Genomic DNA, 23,791 nt, shown 5'->3' on the forward strand with positions numbered 1-23,791 from the left:
GCACTTATGGTTATATATAATAAAATAAAAATAAAAACCCTTAACCATAAAAATTATATACTCTCCGCGAATACGTCGTATTTCGGCAACAATGTTGTCATCTTCGGCGCTCACGGCAGACTTTATTCGCGGAGAGTCTATAATTTTTATGGTTAAGGGTTTTTATTATTATTTTATATATCATATTGTTAAATATTAGAATAGAGGTCATAAAAAAATTGAGCAACATTTAAAAATCATATAACATAAATAAAATCTCAAATGCCTTCCACATTTTTATTTAAAATGGTATACATAAAAAACAAATACAAGTAGAATTAAAAATACCTAGTTGATTTAATATTAAATAGTATAATTTTTTTATTCGTATAATATGGATAGTAAATTAAAATCATAATAATTGGTTTTTGAAACATCATTGATAATGAAAATAAAAAATATTGAGTAGAACTTACTGAAATTGTTTACTGTTTTAGAACCAAATTTAAATACACTTTTTTTTGTTATTTACTTAATTATACACAACGAAACAAAAAATTTTGATATTCATAAAACATGTATTACGAAGTGTTTTGTTTCTCAGGGTATTATTATTAGATTTCAATATTGTATATTAGGATGTATAGTCAACGCAAATATCTTAAATTAAAAAAATTAAATGTTATGGATTGGAAAATGTTTTAGAGTACAAAAAAGCACTGGGTTCTATGTACCTTAGTTATGACGAATATGTATTTTTTTGAAGTTATTTAACACCTTTTCATATATTATAATGGTTATTATTACTAAAAATAGCAAATAAATATGTATCTTAATTAAAAAATATCTAAATACTATAAATGATCTATTACGTTCTTGGTTCTATTTTAACATAACATCCGTTGATAAATTCCAGTGCTATGGTACACGACAATTTAAGATCCTTCGGAGTAAAGCATTTTTTTGATGGCGAAAAACGGTAGGACCTTACAAGAGTAGATATCGCAGTCTTCATTTGAAGCATTGCGTATTTCATTCCAATACAGTTTCTTGTGCCGCCACTAAAAGAAATGTACGCATAAGGATGACGACTGCGACACACGTCTGGTAAGAAGTTGTCAGGATTAAATTTTTCTGGATCCTTATAGCTTTGTGGATTTAAATGCAAACAATAAATGGGAATCGCAATAATTGTGTCTGTAACAAAATAATATTTGAGAACTAATAATAAGGTTCTGTGAAGACATGTAATTTAAAAACATTTATTTTTTATTTTTAATAGGTTCTACCCGCCGGGATTAGATATTTTCCAATCATCATTTCGTTTTCTACTTGTCTGAGCACTAGAGGAACAGCTGGATAAAGTCGCATGGTTTCTTTGATAACGCGTTCTAAGTATTCCATTTTTTGTAAATCCTCGTATGTAGGCGGTCTGTTTAAATTACCATCCGAAAATATTGAATTTATTTCTTGATACACCTAGGGTCAAATATGATTAAATAATTTTAATTTTTAATAAATATGGAATTGTAACTTATTACAGAAATAATTACAATTTGTTGAACATCTTGATGATGAGCCAGCATAAATATAATTAATGAATTTGCTTTTGCAGTTGTTTCATGTCCCGCTTAAACAGAATTTTGGAAATAGTGCTTCTTATTGTAAGTAAAAAAATTATTTTTGGGTGTAGGGTTTTGATTTTGAAGAGAATGAGATAAGTTGTTTCCTTATTTGTTATTATAAGAAGAACATATGATGTATTCAAAGGTTTTACAAGTATATTAACAGAAACATAACAATAAATAATGCATCAATGAAATACCAATATTTTTAACTCCAAAAAGAAGCTTGAACACATTGCTAAATTTTACCTTTTACCGCAATAGAATTTAAGTATATGATAGAAAAAACTGTTAAGCAAACTTATGGTTAAATATATAGTAAAGATATAAAATCTACTTGAACCCTACACCATAAAAATTGTACACTTCTTGCGTACACGTGTTACGACAACGATGTTGCCATCTTCAGCGCTAACAACAGACTGGCTCAGTCTTAATAATACTATTTATTTGTTATTAATTGATTTCTATATTGAAAATTATTTTCTACTTTTTAGTTTATTTTACTATTTAAGCTTGTTTTTTAGTTTTTTTAAACTATATATTTTTATTTTCCACTTTTTAGTTCGATGTGCTTTAAAATCGTGTTTTTTTATTCTAGTACATATTTAATTCTAGTACATACGTGTCTCTATTACTTGAAAACTTCAGGTAAACAACAATGAATACACGCATGTACGTTCGGTTGCCTATCTCTTTTAGTTACATAGTTATATAGTTACATACAAACATACAAACATACATACATACATACATACAGGTGAAGCTAATATAAGCGTGTTAAAAATAAATAGTATTATTGTGAAAAAAGTGTGGGGCGCTTTTCAAGAACTGATATATGTAGCACCCCACGCTTTTTTCACATTAATACTATTTATTTTTTATAAATTGATTTCTATATTGAAAATTATTTTTTACTTTTTAGTTTATTTTACTATTTAATCGTGTTTCTTAGTTTTTTTTTATCCTTAGAATAATTACTACCGGTGTAACTAACACAAGAGTAAGTATAATAAATTGAAAATAAGTCATATTATAAATCTGAAAATTAAGCAAAATATGAATTAGAAACATTTAACTTACAGTGTTTTATGGCTCAAATCAATCTAAATTGCTGATGAATTCATATAGTTATACAGTGTGTACTTTTCAATGATATTTTGGTTCCACGGTTAACTACATAAAGTACTATACATTAAGTGTATTTAATTTTTGGTAGTAAAACTTACTTGTTGAAATACGAAAACCATGTTTTCGGTGCCGATGAAATTATATAGTTGTACAGTGTGTAAGTTTTAAACACAAATAGTACATTTCTGATAATCTGGTTCCTTATTTAAGTTTTTCTTGGAATTTAATTTAGTGTACATATTATTATGTCAAATAGTTTTTATTCCTACGGTTTCTCTTCGATAATAATTCTACAATAATTAAAAATATATAATAATTTATTAATTTTTAATATAAATGCAAATATTTTATACAAAATTTAATATTTTTCATTAATTTTTTTTCACATAATTAAATTTTTACTTTTAACTTCAAAATTTAACGAAACATATTATATTAAATTTAAATGTTTCGTTAAATTTTAATAACTTGAAACAATTGTTTTAATTAAATTTGGAAACTAGTGTTTGACAATGATTTATTTAAAATTGCCTAGTAGGAAATTTTTACATAATTAAATTATACATTTTTTAATTATTTAGCAAGCTAAAAAACGTTACGTAATAATACACAATAAATAACTTAACCTCTGAGCAGTGGCACCTTTGAGAATCTCGTTGGCGGTTAAGCAGCGGTGTTAACACCGCTTCCTATTATGGCCCAAGAAAACATATTTTATTTTTTTACCTACTATGTTGATAATCTATCAACTAAAGAACAGGAATATACACAAGGTTGACCTCACATGCTTAAATGCATTGCATTCAGTAAAGGCGTAGAGGACTAAGGCGACCTATAATGGTCGTAAAATAATCTCAAATTTGAAGAACCATAATACATACACGATTATGTTTATTTTTTTTTAAATAATGTGAAATTGTAATTCTATTAATTTATTGTTGTGTGTTAGTAATTTATGCAATAAGTTAAAGAAAGTTATTCCATTAGAATTAGCTGTAAACGTAATATTTTATTATGTTATGCATATTGATATAATTATATCATATGGAATTACAAATATTTGATTAAAACTTAAAGTTTTCTATTATTTTTATTAATATATGCATTTATAATTTGTATATATATGTATACAGGTTGAAAATAGGTAATTCAAGAAATTAATTCAATTTTTTCGGAAATTTACAAAAAAATGGTATACCTAAAAAATGTGTTTTAATAAAACAAACGATTTCATGTAGTTGCAACCCTGGTAGCCAAGAAAGTAGAAAATGAAACGACGATAGGAAATATGTAATCACAGCAGATAACACCAAAGAAAAGAAAATAATTATTCAAATGTCTTTGCTTGTTGATATCAAATAATAATAATAGTTACCTATTGAATATTAAATAAATATAAAAATATCTATTACACACACTATTATCGTGATTCCTATTTATTTATTACACTTGAATCGTCAATAATTACTTGATTTTTTAAAAACTATTAAAATAATAGGAATCATAATAATGTGTCTATAATATATATTTAAATATTAATGAAAATAAAATACTTAACAAACAGTTATTTTTAAATTTAGCTATATTTATTTATTAAAAAACACCAAAGTGTAGTATAATAAGGTATCGTGAGTAAAATTAAACAAAATCGTTTTTTAAGAAAATATTATAACAGAAAGTTACTATTGCTTCTCAAATATTAAGTTCTTTAGAAATATTTAAATTTGTAAATGGTTTTATGCTATGGTCAGTATCCAATAATTGTTCCGAAACAGGAGATTTGTGTGCTTCTTGTTCAGAATAAAATTGATTTGATTTTAAGGATAGTTTGGCTAATACATTTAAAATTATGTCGCTATACATAGCTGTATTCATTCTAGAAGTATAAAAATAAAAGTTAATGTTTGACACAAGCCAGTTATAATTCCTTTGAAAAAATAGCAAAATTATCATAATAATAACAACATCTTATATTGTTTTTATGATAATAGTATATTAATAATCCTTAATTTTTAGTTCAGTATAAATTTGTTTGATTTGATTTTAAGAAGAATTTGGTTAATATATTTAATTAGCTAATAAAAACAGACGTGTGCAATTTGTATTGTAATTTGTAATACATTTTTTTAGTATAGTTATTTTTTTAATACATAGCAGCTACGCTTAAAAAGTGACATAACTGGAAAAATGCCATTTTTTAATAAAGTCATTTAAAAAAAGACAACATAATGTAAAATAATGTTATACCATAAGTGACGTGCGCCATCTATCGGTGAAAACTAATAATAATTTTTTGAGTTATGTTAATTTTTAAGCGGGGGTGCGAAATAGTTATGTATAGGTTTTAGTATGAAACAATGAAAGTCTTTTAGTATAGTGTAGTATGTGTCATTAAAATTGCTCATTTAAAAGTTAAATGTACAAATTCATTATGAGAAAAAATATAATGAAGAATATTACATTTATAATAAAATGATTACATATGTACATTGAATTACTGACTGAATCGAAGAAAAAAAATGGAAATAAAAACTAATTGATAAAATATAAATAGAAAATTAATTTCTAAGAAAAACGTATTTAAGGAAAAAGAATATCAGGAATTTACTATTTATGTTTAAGACTTACACAATGTATAACTATATAATTTCATCGGCAATCGTGTTGTGTTAGCCTCACGCAGTGCATAGTTTAGGTATTTAAATCTTATAATTAATCGTATTCATATTTCCTTATTTATAATAATACCTTAATAATCATTATGTTGTACAATATCATCGAAAATCTTTGTTCAACTTTTTTATTTATTAATTGAATTTTTTTGCTATTTTTTTACGGTATCACAAATTTTCTAATCAACCATTCTAAATGTTTTTGTAAATGTTATACAAAAAAAAAATATAATTGTTTGTTTACTTGCTTAATATAAATCGATTTTAATATGAACAATTACTACTTATAAATTTTCATGACAATATTAATTAATTCTTGTAAAACAAGTGATATACTGATATACTATATGTATGAATGATATAGCAGTTCATTATGATCTAATCTTATCAAACTAAACGAGGGTAAATTTGTAAAAAGTTTTAAAATGAAAACTCGCTTTTTGTAGCCCACACAATATTATATCTTACTGGTTGTGGCATTTTTAAAGCTAATATTGTGTATACATTTTAGCGCTTTACTCTATGTAGGTCATATAGAATCCCGTCAAAAGGAGGTACCAATAAAGGAACGATCAGCAACATCAACTAAAAGAACTCGAAGTCGCATCAATCAATTTTATCGACATCCACGCTTTGGACTTATTGCAATCTGAAGATTCTCTTTCTTTGTCTCCCGTAATAATATTCGCATAATAAAAAATCAGTATTTCTCGTGTACAATAACTAGTTATGACAGCAATTTGTTATCTTTAGGAAGCATTACAACTAATTCTCAATCGTGACTCGGTGAATCGTATACTATCGCAGTGGATATATTCCGTGCGGTTTGTCAATGGATCAAAAACTACCAAAACAACCTAGATTCTGATGATAAAACTAACATTTTATATGCCGTCAGATATCAGCTTATGGATGATGAGGAACTGTCTGAAGTTAGGCGATCAGATCTGGTTAGTTCGGATACAAATATTTTGGATGTAATAAAAGAGTCCCTCACAAAAATATTTCATGATCGAGAACTGATGTAACTATTTGCGGTTGGGAAATGCGCGCAGATAAAAAACATACTACATTCCACTTCCCTCCCATTCTAACTTTTACACACTTATAACTTCATAAATAGTTATCTGAAACTGGTTATCGACCAGTCAAAATTTGTAATAAATTATTCTCTATTTTAAAAGGTGATAAAATAAATACGTTACCACTTAAGTTTCAAAAGTTCCTTGAAAAAAATATAAGTCGGGAGGAGGGAAAAAAAAAATTTGTGAAAAATTGAGATCACGTTGTATAAAAACAATATGAAAAATTAAATTAAATTATAAATTAAACCCAGTGAGATATTGACTGATCCATGATAAAAGAATCATACTGTATAATATTTTTTGACATGATATGTATCATATATTCGTCTTCCCGCCTCCAAGTACCATAAACATATTCATGATGCACTATCATTATTTTAAGGGAATAAATAAACCTTTTTTGAATAGCAAGTGGTAAATTGTTTTGAAGGCGCCTGTAGCATTACCGATGGAGAAGAAGAAAACACATACATATAAATAACCATGATACATTTAAATTAGTGTCGTATTTACAGTGGTTGATCAGAGTTATATACCATTAACAAAAGTCATTTTTTTTTTTTATATAAGACAATTTAATAATCTATTTGTTAAACAGGAAACACTTCATGTATTCAAAGAAGCTTCGGATAGAATTTTTTTTTCTCGATACATTTTTTTCTAGAAAAAAAATCATAGTTCACCTTTTTTGGCCCCCGTGTTTTTGACTTTCTGAAAACAGATAGTCCCTTTTTGTATACGACAATAGATTTACATGAATTGCAAAATACAATAATAAACCTTGCCTATACTTTTTGCTACTGCACGATCAAATTCACCAGGGCCTCGCACAAAGAACGCACACCAGTTGTGTACATATTTCTTTCTATGAAAAACACTATCACGTATGCTAAAAAATTGTGCGCTATTTTATCGAAACAATATTTTCTCGTTAGATTTCAATACCTATGGACGGTGTATTATTTTTTTAAGCGTTTCGTATAGTATTCATAGATAATTTAACACGTATAACACCATGGTGTTTATTTATATTATTATGCTAATCGTTTTACGGTCAACTCCGGGTACGTAATATATTTCATTTGCATCTACATAAATAATTGCCTTCTTAAAATCGAAAAACATAGCCATAAGCGATATATTCTAAACCCAACTATGGTAATTGTCGTTATCTACGGTATTTGCTATTTTCTCACTAAAAGATGGCCTAGTAAGATTTACTTATCCTTTCACAAAACCTCCTTGCTGACTAGTTATGATGTCTAAGTTAAGCGCTAAAAAGCTCCGGTGGAGGCTAATTTGATAATTTTGACAACTTTAACGGAAGGTTAGTTCGTAGTCTCTGCCCTTAATTTTATATTAACTGCTAAAAATGGTAAACGATTTCACAATTATTATTAAACCGTACTGCAAACACACAATTAAGTTATTGTTATTTTTTCATTTGAAAAACTAAAAAACAATATTAAAAAATAAATGAAAAATTGTTCAATTATTTTACAATTATAAAACTTTAGTGCACTAGTGCTATATAATTATTATTATTATTTCATTAAAAATATCAAATTTTACTATTTAAAAAAATTGATGATAAATCAAACCGCAGGACACTAATTCTTACTGTAAATAAACAATACAAATTCATTTGTAAAATTAATTTTATATTTTAGCATACTCTGGTCCTACCGAGAATCCATCGTCTTCGACCAATCCGGCCGGTGACGAGCAAATTGATCACACTCATTTCTTGACCGACGAATGTCGTCGTTTCGATAGCAAAAAGTTTTTGAATGAAAAGTATGTATTATGACATTTCATAAGATTCCATTAGATGTATAGGACTGGTGGTTTTTAATTATTAAGAACATTACGTTTTATTTAGTATTAACCACTTAACCCGTGTAATAACCTGTACAATATATGTATAATAACATAGTGTTGCCTACTATAACATGGCCATAAAAAAAAAAAAAATTGGACTCGTCAATAAAAATAATTGTTATAAGCAAAACATACTAATTATGAAATATAAAATTATCACATATATATAAAAATAAAGCAATAAAATTTAAAAAAGTTTTTCAGCCGAGTCTGCAACCACGAAAGAGCATTTTCATGTCTAGTTGGAGTATCGAATAAATTTAGAGTATATTAACAAGCTAGTATCTAAGGTGGCCAGTAAACATATCAAGATTCTGGCTAATATTTTAGTGTTTTCATAATATCTGGCCCAAAACAATTCATAGGAAATTAACCTGTTAAATTACATTGAATTTATTTTTCAGTTATAAATTGATCGTTGTGAATACAACATATCTCTCACACCAATATATTACCCGTATCTCCCACCCCTATCACTCACCCCAATCTCTCACCCCATATCACTATCCCTCTATCTCCCACCCCATCTCCTACCCCCTATTTCCTACCCCTATCTTCTACCCCAACCCCATCCCATCCCCATTCCCATCCCAACCCCGTCTCCGTGTCGTAATGCTCTTTTCGTTACGCTTTTTTGATAACACTAAATAAATAATACTTTTTTCGGTTATGTGCCAGAGTTAAGACATGAAAATGTCAAAAACTATTGGGGACAAAACAAGATAAAAATAAATAATACAGACATACAAACCATACAAATGATCAGCAATTAACATAAATATATCTTAAATTATACTATTTCCTACTATATCTATTTACTGCCTCATGCTGTTTAAGAATTATGGGAGAATTTGAATAATTAGTTTTCTTACTGCAATTCATTCTTATCTAATGTCTTCATTATATTTCAATGTAAATGATAATATGTTTTCTATTTCTCTTATACCATTTTCAGTTTAAAACTTTATATCATAAAACCTTCTACAACATTCACTTTTTAAAAATCATTTGAAGTTTTTTTTTTATTTTAATTAACTATCTTTAATCTACAGCTAGATTTTCTTTAAATGATTATTAATGTAAAACTAACTCTTCAGCAATGTTTCTTTATCAAAATTAAGCAATGGAGCAAGTTATATAAACCTTAAAGGTGTAATAAAACAACGAAGTTTAGAATTTCTTTCCTAGGGGAATCATGCAGGAAACTTAGTTGGCATCTAATGTTGAAAAATATTTGGCATTAGATAATTGAATTTTGATAACTTTAAAATTAGGAAGAATATAATGTGAATTTTTTGTGGCTTTTTTCAAATTTTTTGGATCCAGACCTATTATTCTTCTTAATTACAGGGTCAAATGAATTAATCTATTCCGTTGGGGTCGTTATCTTTATAATACTATAGATTTACAAATATTGTTTAGTTCTTTAATTAGTTGATTATGTAAGAAGAAGATTTTTTTCTTGGAGCGTCTATTATATGTTGGACACTGTGATCAACGTGTATATTACATTATATAGGAAAGCTGCCTAGGGCTTCAAAAATATCACTAAACTTATTTTTAATAGTTGTATCAGTATCTTCAACACAATTAACTAATCTAAGTTTATTTTAATTATTACATGTTAGTAGAGCTAATATTGTAGTGCAGTCAAATTCAATTATAGAAAAAGCATAATCTTATAACAAAATTTAAGTTTACAATTATCAATAGAAAGAATTCTACTTAAGCATGTATAGACATAAATTTCGTGTTTAATTGTTTATTAATGATAGAATATTTTTTTTTTTTTTGAAAAATTATTTCGTGATGGTATGTTTAGTGATTACCTGGGCGTCAGTGTCCAGCGGACCCCCATAATATTACCGTTAATAGATTAATCAACTTATATCATAACCATGACGAATCTTATAGATATTGACTTACAAACGTAGCGTTTATATTAAGCTACTCTAGTTAAACTAAAATCTCGATTTTTTTTTGTGGGTTGGTTGCTTTCTGCTTAACGCCATTCAATGTATAACATTATATCCTTAAAGCAGGATATTTTAATTTATGTTGTAGTAAAAGCGTGTAAGATTATTATTATTATTAATAATTTTATGGAAGTATCAGCTTAAAACTATTTATTTCTACAATTAATAGGAATATGCTATGGTCAAATATGAATAGTAACATCAACATTAATTACACTAAATTAGCTATCTCTAAAACACTCCCTTGAATATGAATACAAAATGAATATAATTTATCAAAATGTAGTATTAAATATAAAAAAAATACAAGCAGTTTATAACTAAATTTATTTTTGGAATTTCTCTGAATTATTTTTAAAGATTTAAAATTATACATAAATTATTATTCATTTATAGTATTTCTAAGTATATTACTAACATATTTTGATATTTATTTTAGGTGTTCGGATGTTGTTTTAGTTGTAGGCGAAAAAAGATTCCCCGCCCATCGTGCTGTGTTAGCCTCACGCAGTGATTACTTCAGGTAATAATATCTTCAAGCATATTATTCTCTTTTTGGATTGATTGGTCAATTGTTCTAATAGTAAAAATTTTTTTACTTTTTTACTATTATTTAGAAAAGCATATTTTTTAATTTTTACGGTTAGGTTAGGCTCACTAATTTCCTAATCAACCAACCTAAATTTTTTTGAAAAAACAGCAACATCGATTACCTTAAGATTTTTTACTGTTTTGTAATCTATATTTGTTAGTTTACTTGCTTGATATAAATTTATATTATGAACCATTACCACTTATACATATTTATGTCAATATTAATATATTTTTGTAAAACAAGTAAACAAGTTATATAGTAACTATGCAAACAGATTGTATGACTTATTACATAGCTGTTCATTATAATCTAACATACTTAAACAAAACTAAAGTAAATTGAGTAGCCCATACAATGTGCCTTACTGGTTGTAGCACATACAATGCATTTTTTTATGTTAATATTGGATACATTTTTTCAGTGGATTACTGCGTAGCGGATATGAAGAAGCTCATAAAAAGGTGGTGACAATAAAGGAAGGATCATCAACATCAATTAAAGAACTTCTTAAATATATTTATTTCGGTAAAATGAATTTAAGAGTACTAGAGGTAACTTGTAATGTAAATATTTAGAACATAAATATATTTTATAGAAAAGGATTTGTCGAATATATATAAATATATTATGTATTAGAGTAACGTAATTTTGGAGTTATTAATTCTCTCGAGTATATGGCGTTTTACAAACTTACAATTTTCACTGTCCGAGTACTTGTGTAATCACATCAATGTAGACAGTGTGAGTGCGTTGTTTGTTGTTGCATTTTACTATCAACTCAAAGAACTTGAAGTCGCATCAATCAATTTTATTGAAATACACGCTTTGGATGTATTGCAATCTGAAGATTCTCAATCTTTGTCGGCCGTAATTATATTTTATAGTAAAAAATCAATATTGCTCTTGTTAGCTAACTAGTTGTGACAGAAATATTGTTAATATTGTTTGATATAAATATCAAAGATTTAGTATAATATTATTTGAATACCAACAAGGTTAAAATTTATTTTTTTCCTGATTTACTTTAATAGTTGTTAATTTAATTTATTCATGAATAAAACAAATTGTAAATGCACCGAACAATGAGTTATAACTTTTAATTTTTTTTTAATAATTTTCGCACAACAGTTATTTAAATACATAATTTGCTTTTTTGACATCTTGATTGACAAAAAAATTACACAGCCATTCATTTGATCGAATTCTTGCTATTTCAGCGCTTACTCTTATTACATTGAAGTATCAGAGGATATGAACAATTGGCTCCGTGTAGTTGATCATTCAAGTTATGACTGTCGTAACACTCAACGTTTGTGGATTAACCGAATATATGTTAGGTACATCCGTGTTGTTGGCACCAAAAATACTGTTAATAAGACTTTTAAATTTTTAAAAGTCATGTACAATACGGACAATATGCATTTGGTGGAAATAAAAAACGGATTAGTTGGTAAGGACAACACGAAAATAACTCGTTCTTTGAATAATATAAAAAAAAAACTTATTTATCTAATTAACTGATTTTTATCTATTAGCTCCAAAGTACAATGTTGCTTTATCATCTATGGATACGGCTGTAACCGAAGGTTATTTTTTTGGCAAAAGAATGGCCCCGTTGTCCCAAAAGATGAGAGAAAGCATTTTGGATGATGACTATAAAAACTACGATGGGGATCTTGGATATACATATCATTTCCTGGTATCGGGAGAATGTATAGAGGTTCAACTCGCCCAACCGTATGTGCTCAGTTCAATGAGGTAATCGTTTACAGAATATTTACTTTTTACTTTGGTATCTATTATTTAACTATAATATTTTTGGTGTCTGAAGTATATTTTAAAATAATTTTAGGTTAACTGTGGCAATAAGATTAAGATTATATCAGTATTGTCATTATTTATAGGATGCTGCTTTGGGACCGCGATAGCCGAACCTACAATTACACTGTTCAAGTTTCAGTCAATCGTAAAGATTGGGACATAATAATAGATAAATCTGAAAAATCGGCACGATCGTGGCAGTTGTTGCTATTTGAACAAAGGCCGGTAGTGTATATACGTATTACTGGCGTTCGCCTAACGACGCCAACGATAATTAGGAACGATGAAAAAGTAAAATAATTGAGCTAAGATTGTTTTTAGACATTGTTAAAAAACTTTTTTTTTCGTAGACTTTTAGGATAGTGTATTTGGAGGCACCCGCTCAAGTATCGCTAGATTCCAAAGTCACAAAACCGTGGAAGTCGATATGGCAGCTTTTAAATCGGAAATAGCGCCACCATTTGTCCGAAGGCCAACTTCTACATGGAACTAATGGGGTTTTATACATATTATTATTATGGGTTACAGTCAATTTTATTGCTTGATAAATATATATATATATTCAATTTAATATAAAATTTAAGTATATACCCTTTTAAGATATTTGCGTTAACTAAACATCCTAATATACAATATTGAAAACCAATAAAAATACACTGAGAAACAAAACACTTCGTACTACATGTTTCATGAATATCATAGAGTTTTATTTCTTTGTGTATTATTATGTTAATAACAAAAAAAAGTGTCTTTATATTTGGTTTTAAAACAGTAAACAATTTCAGTAAATTCTACTGAATTGGAAAATATCTAAGTACTATAAACTACTCATTACGTTCTTGATTCTATTTTAACGTAACATCCGTTAATAAATTCCAGTGCTATGGTACACGATAGTTTAAGATTTTGCGGAGTAGGGCATTTCTTTGATGGCGAAAAACGGTAGGACCTTAAAAGAGTAGATATCGCAGTCTTCATTTGGAGCATTGCGTATTTCATTCCAATACAGTTTCTTGTGCCACCACTAAAAGGAATGTACGCATAAGGATGACGACTGCGACAAACGTCAGGTAAAAAATTGTCAGGATTACATTTTTCTGGATCCTTATAGCTTTGTGGATTTGAATGCAAACAATAAATGGGAATCGCAATAATTGTGTCTGTAACATAATAATATTTGAAAACTATTAATTTAGTTCCATTTAGACATGTAACTAAAAAAAAAATACATTTCTTAATAGGTTCTACCGGCCGGGATTAGATATTTTCCAATCATCATTTCGTTTTTTACTTGTCTGAGCACTATAGGAACAGCTGGATAAAGTCGCATGGTTTTTTTGATACCGCGTTCTAAGTATTCCATTTTTTGTAAATCTTCGTATGTAGGCGGTCGATTTAAATCACCATCCGGAAATATTGAATTTAATTCTTGATATACCTAGGGTCGAATATAATTAAATAATTTTAATTTTTAATAAATATTGAATTGTAATTTATTACAGATATAATTACATTTTGTTGAACATTTTGATGATGAGCCAGCATAAATATAATTAATGAATTTGCTTTTGCAGTTGTTTCATGACCCGCTTGAATAAAAATTAATTTAAATAACGTTTATTTAACAGAATTTTGGTAGTAGTGCTTCTCATTGTAAGTTAACATTTTTTTTGGAAAGGGGTTGAGTTTAAAGAGAATGAGATGAAATTTTTCCTTGTATTTTGTCATTATAAGTATATTTTGAGTACAACATATGATGTATTGACTTTTTGTAAAAACATATTAACAGAAACATAATATATAATACATCATTGAAATATCAGTATTTTTAACTCCAAAAAAAAGCTAGAGCACGTTGCTAAAATTTACTTTTTACCGCTTTAGAACTAAAATATATTGTTTACCACTTATAATGGTTATAAGTTCGTCCCGCATTTCTTCATGTGATATTTGATGTTCGTTTGCTAACAGAATTTCAATTAAAGATTTAACCTTTTGATAACTACAATCTTCGTCACGACACCCGTTAATCATAGTTTTTGTTTTTTCATTTAGTTCGACTTTTTTCTTCTGGATTAAACCATTTACAAATTTATGCATTAAATGTTGACTATTTCGTTGTCGTGTTTTTTCGATGACAGCGAAAACCAACTCGAAATTAAAAACCACGGATTCGAAATTCTGTATGCAAAGATCTAAAATAAAACAATAAAAACAATAAACTGCATAACAGATATTTAATTACAACATTGCGGGAGCATAATAATATTTTCCCAGTCTCGCGTGATCTAGTGAGGCAGTTAAAAAAAAACTACTGCTAGACGTGCATAACTATTTCGGAAATCATGGTTTTCTTTGTTTTGTGAGTTACATTCTTCTCCCAACACTGTTCTTCCAATAGTGTCCATCGATGCTAGTTCGAATGCATAGCTTATTTCACATTCAAATGAATTGCTTTTACTATTTTCACTCAATATGTGTTCGAGAATTTAGGATTCTTCGTAGAATAAAGTAATTAATGATTTTAAATTTGAATACTTTAGCCATTGATTTATAATTTTCCTAAATAACGTACGTTTTTTTAATTATTCACCTCCTTTAAATAGGAACAGTTTGATTCATTAGTTTCTTATAAAATATTTATAATCATGATATTATATAATATATCATATATAGAAGGAGTTGCTGAGTGGGTAAGGCGACAGTGTGTTAACGCTCACTGTCGCCGGTTCGACATCTCATGATGGCAGCTTCGGCCCTGCATGGCCCGTTCAGCTACATGATGATAATGATTATATATATTTATAAATTACAATATTTTACCTGTTTTTTCTATAGTCATGAACATTGTTAGTTGTAATTAGCCCCTTAGCCGAGAAAACATCTTCAATTAACGAATAAGGTATATCCTTTTGAAAACAAATGACACTATTCAATACTATATCTATATCTTTAGCGTTGGATATACCAACAATCAGTTTGTTAAACGACCAAAATTTAAATAATGTATGCTCGTACCTTTAACATATAGATCTCGTTTTATAATTTGTCTATAAATACTTATATTATATATTTAAACAGTTAACATAAAAATCACAACCAAAGATTCCTGCATTTAATCCAATTTTAATATATTCTACCTTAAAGTTCTGTAGCATGTATGTGTTTCTAAAGACATTTGTGTTAATATTTTGGGCCACAGTAAAAAACTAACTATTCCCGAATTGATGATCACATTTCGTTGAAATAATCGTGATGATATTCATTGGTTCAAGGCTACATTATCCCACAAAATGTATGCAAGTAAACTAAGAGTATTTTTTTTTTTGTATAATGATAAGCTGGTCTTACTGCATTGTCTTTATAGTATTCAACAAATTGGATGAGACACGTATCAATTGTTTAATAACTTAAAAATGTTTTCGGTAACTAGACCACATCATACCACAAAACTTGACATGTTTATTTACGATTACTTACTTCTTGCATAATAGTTTCACATTCTCTAAAAACTTTTCTAGTTCTTGATTTATAACCGTTGGACTTCCAACAAGAAAAATACCTTTTGGACCAGGTATTTGAGCAGTCAAAGTAATTTGCCTTCGGTTTTTTATCCTTTGAATAATTACTACCGATGTAACTAACACAAGTGTAAATATAATGAATTGAAAATAAATCATATTATAAATCTGAAAATTTAGCAAAATATGAATTAAAAACATTTAGCTTACGATACTTTTTGGCTCAAATCAATCTAAATTGCTGATGAATTTATAAAGTTATATAGTGTGTACTTTATAATGATACAATGGCATCACTGTTGTAAGCTTTAAAACAAATAGTACACTTTTGAAATTTTGGTTTCTTATATAAGTTTTTCTTGGAGTTTAATTTAGCGTACCTTAATATATATATCTCTATGAATGTTGTATACATATATATAGTATTATTATAGAAAAACTCTTTATTCCATCTATGATGAGCGAAATATATATATTTATATAAGTAAGTATATAAGTTATCCTAAATTCAATTTAATATGCTTGTAAAGGTTAACTACATAAAGTACCAAAACATAAAATGTATTTAACGTTTTTAGTAAAACTTACTTGTTGACATGGAAAATTCATGTTTTTAGTTGGTGATGAAATTTTTTAGTTATATACTCGTAGTGTGTACTTTAAAATTATATCATGGTTTCACTGTTGTAAGTCTTAAACACAAATGGTAAACTTCTGATATTCTTGTTCCTTATATACATTTTTCTTAAAAATTTAATTTAGTGTATATATTATACCTATTAATTTTTATTTCAATTGTTTCTTTTCAATTCAGACATTAATTAAAAGTATACAATAATTTGATTATTTTTAATATAAATGCAAATATTTTATACTAAATTTAATGTAGTATTCTTCATTAAATTTTTTTCACATAATGAATTTGTACATTAAACTTTCTTATAGCGGGGAATTTTAATAACGCATTATGAATTTAATTTTTATATTATTTTACAAGAATATAAAGCTTAGAACATCTATAATCCGGCCAAGTAAATAAAAATTATAAAAATTTCATTCAATATATTATGATACAAATTACTTACTCGAAAGGAGCATCCATGTTACATAAACAGCGTCGAAGTACAAACAAAATGGTAAAATATCTCGTAATAGATGAAAATATTAATAAATGTCGTTAGTGGGATTTAATCTTTACATATAAATAAAGCTAACAAACCGTAATAGTCACGATAAGTATATTTCCAATTACACAAGAAACTTCCAAGAAATTTTAAATTCCGGAAAATAGGTCTATTACCGTTGCCAAATGGCATCACATGGCGCTAATGGGTTAATATTATTTAAAGGTTGAACATATAACCAAAAAAAAATATAGCAACCTATATTTAAATCAATTAATTTTAACTTATTGATCATCCATCAAAATATTAACTAAATATTAACTATTTTTGTAAGCGTTGTATAGGTTTTTAAGTTGTGTTGAAAAGTTTTATTTTAAAATAATAATTACCCATTCACAAATATTTGTACCTAACATTTCAAATGTTTCTTTTTCTTCAATAATCTATTTTAAAAAAATTAATGATTTATGTTATCCACAAAAAAAAAATCTTCCTACAACTGTATGTATAATAATTCCAACTCTGTTCATAATTTAATATATCAGTTTGAGGTTACCTATGTTAAACGGGTTTTTACAGTTGATTGATTGAATAATTTGTTAGTTTAACAAAAATAGACTCCTAATAACTTATTTTAAGTTTTACAATTCTTAGCATTTTCTTGATTGTTTCTATAGATAATATTTAATTTAGTTTAACATGAATTGACCTTGCCCGATATTATGATTTTATCATTTATGATACATTTGGTCTTGCAGTTTTAAATGATTGTACTTTTGATTTTGATACATAACAGTACATAACAATTTATTTTTTTATTAATTACTTAAATAAAACACACCTAAACATTTTAAATTACAAGCTATTATGTTCTCGGTTCTATTTTAACGTAACATCCATTGATAAATTCCACTGATGTAGTAAAAGATAATTTGAGATCCTTCTGCGTAAGGCATTTTTCCGATGGCGAAAACCGATAGGACCTTACAAGAGTAGATATCGTAGTCTTCATTTGAAGCATTGTGTATTTCATTCCAACACAGTTCCTTGAGCCACCACTAAAAGGAATGTACGCAAAAGGATGACGACTGCGACACACGTCAGGATTAAATTGTTCTGGATCCTTATAGTACTTGGGATTTGAATGCAAACAATGAATACAAATCAGAATAATTGCGTCTATAAAATAATAATATTCGATTATTATAACTTCATCACCATTTAGCTATGAAATTTAAAAAAAAAATTTTTTTATTCTACCTGTCGGGACAACATATTTCCCAATCATCATTTCGTTTTCTACTTTTCTGGCAATTAGGGGTACAGTTGTATGAAGTCGCATGGTTTCCTTAATTACACGTTCTAAGTATTCCATTTCTGTAAATCATCGTGTGTAGGTGATCGGTTAAAATCGCCAGCAGAAAATATTGAATTTATTTCTTGATATACCTAGGGTCGAAAATAAATAGTTTTCTTAAAATAAATATGGAATTGTAATTTATTTCAGAAATAGTTACATTTTGTACATTTTATATCAGGAAATAAATGTTTCTATGGACTCACAAAAATATTAGGATCACGATCTCTGTCAATAGAAATGATGATACAACTATACATAACCTTAATACGCCCAGTTGTCACTTATGGGGCTGAGGCCTGGCCATTGAGAAAGACTGAGGAAAGGAAATTACTGGTTTTTGAAAGGAAAGTTTTAAGGAAGATTTTTGGACCTGTTATGGACAGAGAAACGGGAGAGTGGAAAACGAGAAAAAATGAGGAACTGGAAAGGATGTTCCGGAAAGAAAATATATTAAGCGTAATCAAAAGCCGAAGACTTCAATGGGCTGGACATGCTATGCGAAGCCAGAACCATCTCATAAGGATGACATGGACGAGAACCCAGTAGGCAGGAGACCACTGGGAAGACCACGATTGAGGTGGGAAGATGTGATAAGAAAAGACGTGGAAACACTGAACGAAGGACGGGATTAGAAAACAAGAGCGGTGGATAGGGAAGACTGGAGGATTGGATGTGTGATGGGATGGTCTTGATGGCCGGAAAACCCAAGAAGAAGAAGAAGATTGGTTTTTATTAAAATTCGATTGGTTGTTAAAATATATATTTGAAAATTTCCCACTAGGAAGGTAAAATTTAATTTCCACTAGGAAATTTCCAAAAACACATTGTATATCGCTAGTAGGAAACCCCAAGGTTAATTAAAACAATTGTTTTATTTTATTAAAATGCAGAGCAATATACAACTATACAAACGTAATTTTTAAAATTAGCAACTTGGTAGTTCACATTATTTTTTACTAAACATACTTTATATTCATTATGCGTATTAATTGTACTATATTTTAAAAAGTAAATTAACAGGCTAAAGAGCCAAACTTAATATTAAATTAAAAAACACCAAAGTGTAGTATAACAAGGTATCGTCAGTAAAATTAAACAAAATCGTTTTTTAAGAAAATGTTATAACAGAAAGTTACTATTGCTTCTCAAATATTAAGTTCTTTAGAACTATTTCAATTTGTAAATGGTTTTATGCTATGGTTAGTATCCAATAATTGTTCCGAAACAGGAGATTTGTGTGCTTCTTGCTCAGAATGAAATTGATTTGATTTTAAGGATAATTTTGCTAATACATTTAAAATACCTATACAAAATAAAATATATGTATTTAGATGGTTAATGATGCCTCTTCTTAAGAATAAGAACAATTAAGTATTATCAATATGCATAATATAATAAGATAAAACTTTTACAGCAAAATCTAATGGAATAACTTAGTGCATAAAGTACAAGCACAAAATACAAAATTAATAGAATTACAATTTCAAGTTATTTAAAAAAAATTAAACATAATTGTGTGTGTATTATTCTTTTTCAAATTTGATATTATTTTACCACCTTTATAGGTAGCCTTAGGCCTTTATGCCTTTACTGAATGCAATTAATTTGAACATGTGAGGTCAACCTTGTGTATATTCCTGTTCTTTAGTTGATAGATTATCAACATAGTAGGTAAAAAAATAAAATATGTTTTCTTGGGCCATAATAGGAAGCGGTGTTAACACCGCTGCTTAACCGCCAACGAGATTCTCAAAGGTGCCACTGCTCAGAGGTTAAGTTATTTATTGTGTATTATTACGTAACGTTTTTTAGCTTGCTAAATAATTAAAAAATGTATAATTTAATTATGTAAAAATTTCCTACTAGGTAATTTTAAATAAATCATTGCCAAACGCTAGTTTCCAAATTTAATTAAAACAATTGTTTTAAGTTATTAAAATTTAACGAAGCATATTATATTAAATTTAGGATGAAATATTTACATTTATATTAAAAATAATCAAATTATTGTATACTTTTAAGTATTGTAGAATTCTTATCGAAGAGAAACTGTGGGAATAAAAACTAATTGACATAATAATATATACACTAAATTAAATTCCAAGAAAAACTTATATAAGGAACCAGATTATCAGAAATTTACTATTTGTGTTTAAAACTTACACACTGTACAACTGTGTAATTTCATCAGCACCAAAAACATGGTTTTTGTATTTCAACAAGTATGTTTAACTAACAAAATTAAATACAATTAATGTTTAGTACTTTATGTAGTTAACCATAACTAATTACAAGACACTGTTACAAGTTGGCATTAATATATTTAAATAAAAATCGTGGAATACTTAATAGTCATTGAAGTGGTTTTTTCACAACAGTATTATACCTAGAGTCTTTCAAAGTACTTATGAAAAAAAAAATATATAAAAAACGAAAAAAAAAAATTTCAACAAGTAAGTTTCACTATCAATTTAATGTTTGAGTGCTTTAAGTAGTTAACTTTTATTACAAAATAATTTTGGCGTTAAATAAGATCTGTTCAGTTAAAAACCTTAATTTGTTTACAGTTACGTGGTTTATTGCCACACATAGTATATCACCAATAGTATTTTAGTATTAAAGTTTAAACTCAATCTGTACCTAACCTGTAAGCAATACTCGACGAAACTCCACCTCTCGAAATTTTAAAATAAAATAACTTAAAAAATAATTATTTAAAGCTGGTGGTTGACCATTACAGAAGTTTAATTTTACATTTTAATTTCAGACATTCAGACATTTTAATTTTATTAAATATAATAATTTTTGTAATTAACAAAATAATCCACTAAGAATGAAAACACTGCCTAATAACATAGAATTTTGTTTCTTTAAGTATTATTCTGTTAATAACTAGATAAAATTCTTTTTAATTTTATTATCGAACACTAAACAATTTCATTAAACTTTAATTAAATAAAACCCACCTAAACATTTAAATTTACAAGCTATTATGTTTTGGTTCTATTTTAACGTAACATCCATTGATAAATTCCACTGCTATAGTAAAAGATAATTTGAGATCCATCGGCGTAAGGCATTTTTCCGATGGCGAAAACCAATAGGACCTCACAAGAGTAGATATCGTAGTCTTCACTTGAAGCATTGCGTATTTCATTCCAATACAGTTCCTTGAGCCACCACTAAAAGGAACGTACGCAAAAGGATGACGATTGCGACACACGTCAGGTAAGAAGTTGTCAGGATTAAATTGTTCAGGATCCTTATAGTACTTGGGATTCAAATGCAAACATTGAATACAAATCAGAATAATTGCGTCTATAAAATAATAATATTCGATTATTATAACTTCATCACCATTTAGCTACGAAATTTAAAAAACAAATTTTTTTATTCTACCTGTCGGGACAACATATTTCCCAATCATCATTTCGTTTTCTACTTTTCTGGCAATAAGGGGTACAGTTGTATGAAGTCGCATGGTTTCCTTAATTACACGTTCTAAGTATTCCATTTCTGTAAATCATCGTGTGTAGGTGATCGGTTAAAATCGCCAGCAGAAAATATTGAATTTATTTCTTGATATACCTAGGGTCGAAAATAAATAGTTTTCTTAAAATAAATATGGAATTGTAATTTATTTCAGAAAAAGTTACATTTTGTTGAACATCTTGATAATGAGCAAGCATAAATATAATTAATGAATTTGATTTTGCAGTTGATTCATGTCCCGCTTAAACATAAAACACATTTAAACAACGTTATTTAGAAGAATTTCCCTTACAATTTTGGAAATAATGTTTGCTATTATTTTAAATGTAGAATGCTTAATTTTTTAGATGAAAAGCAGTGATTTTTTGGTTTTGAAGAGAATGAGGTGAAGTTTTTCCTTACATGTCATTATGAAGAATATTTTGAGAACAACACATGATGTATTAATTGACTTCATTAATAAATAATACATCATTGAATTACCGATGTTTTTAACTAAAGAAAATAGTTATAAAACATTGTTAAAACTTTTTACCGCTATAGAATTTAAATATAATGTTTACCACTTATAACGGTTATAAGTTCCTCCTGTATTTCTTTAGGTGATATTTGTTGTTCGTTTGCTAATAGAATTTCAATTAGAGATTTAGGTTTTTGAGAAATACAATCTGTGTCATATTTCCCAATAATTGTAGTTTTCGCTTTTTCATTGAGTTCGACTTGTTTTTTCTGAATTAAGTCATTTACAAATGTATGCATTAAATGTTGACTATTTCGTTGTTCATGTTTTTTTTGATGACAGTGAAAATAAAGTCGATATTAAAAACTCGAAAGTCTGTATGAAAACATCTGTAATTAAAATATAAAAACAATAATCTTCTTAGCGGATATTATATTCTTAGTCCCGTGTAATGTTCTTATGTTACTACAAAAATGAAGAAAAAAACAATTTTACTTTTGCTACAAGTTCATAACTATTTCGGAAATCATGGTTTTCTTTATTTTGTGAATTGAATTCTTCTCCCCACGCTGTTATTCCAATACTGTCCATCGATGCAAGGTCAAAAAGGCGGCCTATTTCAAGTTTAATGGGTTTTCCTTTACACTTTTCACTCAATATGTGTGCAAGAACTTTGGATTCATCGTAGAAAGAAGTTATCATTGATTTTAAATTTGAATACTTTAACCATTGAGAAATTATTTTCCTAAATAACGTAGGTTTTATTAATAGAGTATTCATTTTTTTTATTTTTTCTTTCAAAATATTTATAATCATAATATTATAGGTACTATATATAACAATAATTTACCTTTTTTTTTATAGTCATGTACATTATTAGTTGTAAGTACCCCCGTACCCGAGAAAACATCTTCAATTACCGGATAAGGAAAATCCTTTGGAAAACAATTTAAACTATTCATTACTACTTCTATATCTTCGGCGTTGGATATACAAACAATCAGCTTGTTAAACAACCAAAATTTAAATAATGAATGCTCGTACCTTTAACATAATGCGGTTGTTTTAA

General features: G+C 27.6%; 2 protein-coding genes across 2 annotated transcripts in view; one reads left to right on the top strand and one right to left on the bottom strand.

The window, feature by feature from the left end:
* The window catches only part of LOC126845491 (cytochrome P450 4c21-like), a 105,272-nt gene that overhangs the window by 71,365 nt on the left and 10,116 nt on the right, over nucleotides 1-23,791 (top strand). The window lies entirely within an intron of this gene.
* LOC126845494 (cytochrome P450 4C1-like) overlaps nucleotides 815-23,791 on the bottom strand; it is a 54,502-nt gene continuing 31,525 nt past the window's right edge. The window contains exons 4-6 of the mRNA XM_050584140.1: nucleotides 1,533-1,609; nucleotides 1,269-1,458; nucleotides 815-1,176 (exon numbers count right to left, since the gene is read on the bottom strand). Of these exons, the coding sequence (XP_050440097.1) occupies nucleotides 848-1,176; nucleotides 1,269-1,458; nucleotides 1,533-1,609 (596 nt within the window). The 3' untranslated portion in view covers nucleotides 815-847. The remainder of the gene's footprint in view (nucleotides 1,177-1,268; nucleotides 1,459-1,532; nucleotides 1,610-23,791) is intronic.

This window comes from Adelges cooleyi, unplaced genomic scaffold, assembly GCF_023614345.1.
Source record: "Adelges cooleyi isolate 19-005CV unplaced genomic scaffold, UGA_ACOO_1.1 ACOO_flye_CR_arks_rails_tigmint_CR_PRNA_794, whole genome shotgun sequence".
Classification (NCBI taxonomy): domain Eukaryota; kingdom Metazoa; phylum Arthropoda; class Insecta; order Hemiptera; family Adelgidae; genus Adelges; species Adelges cooleyi.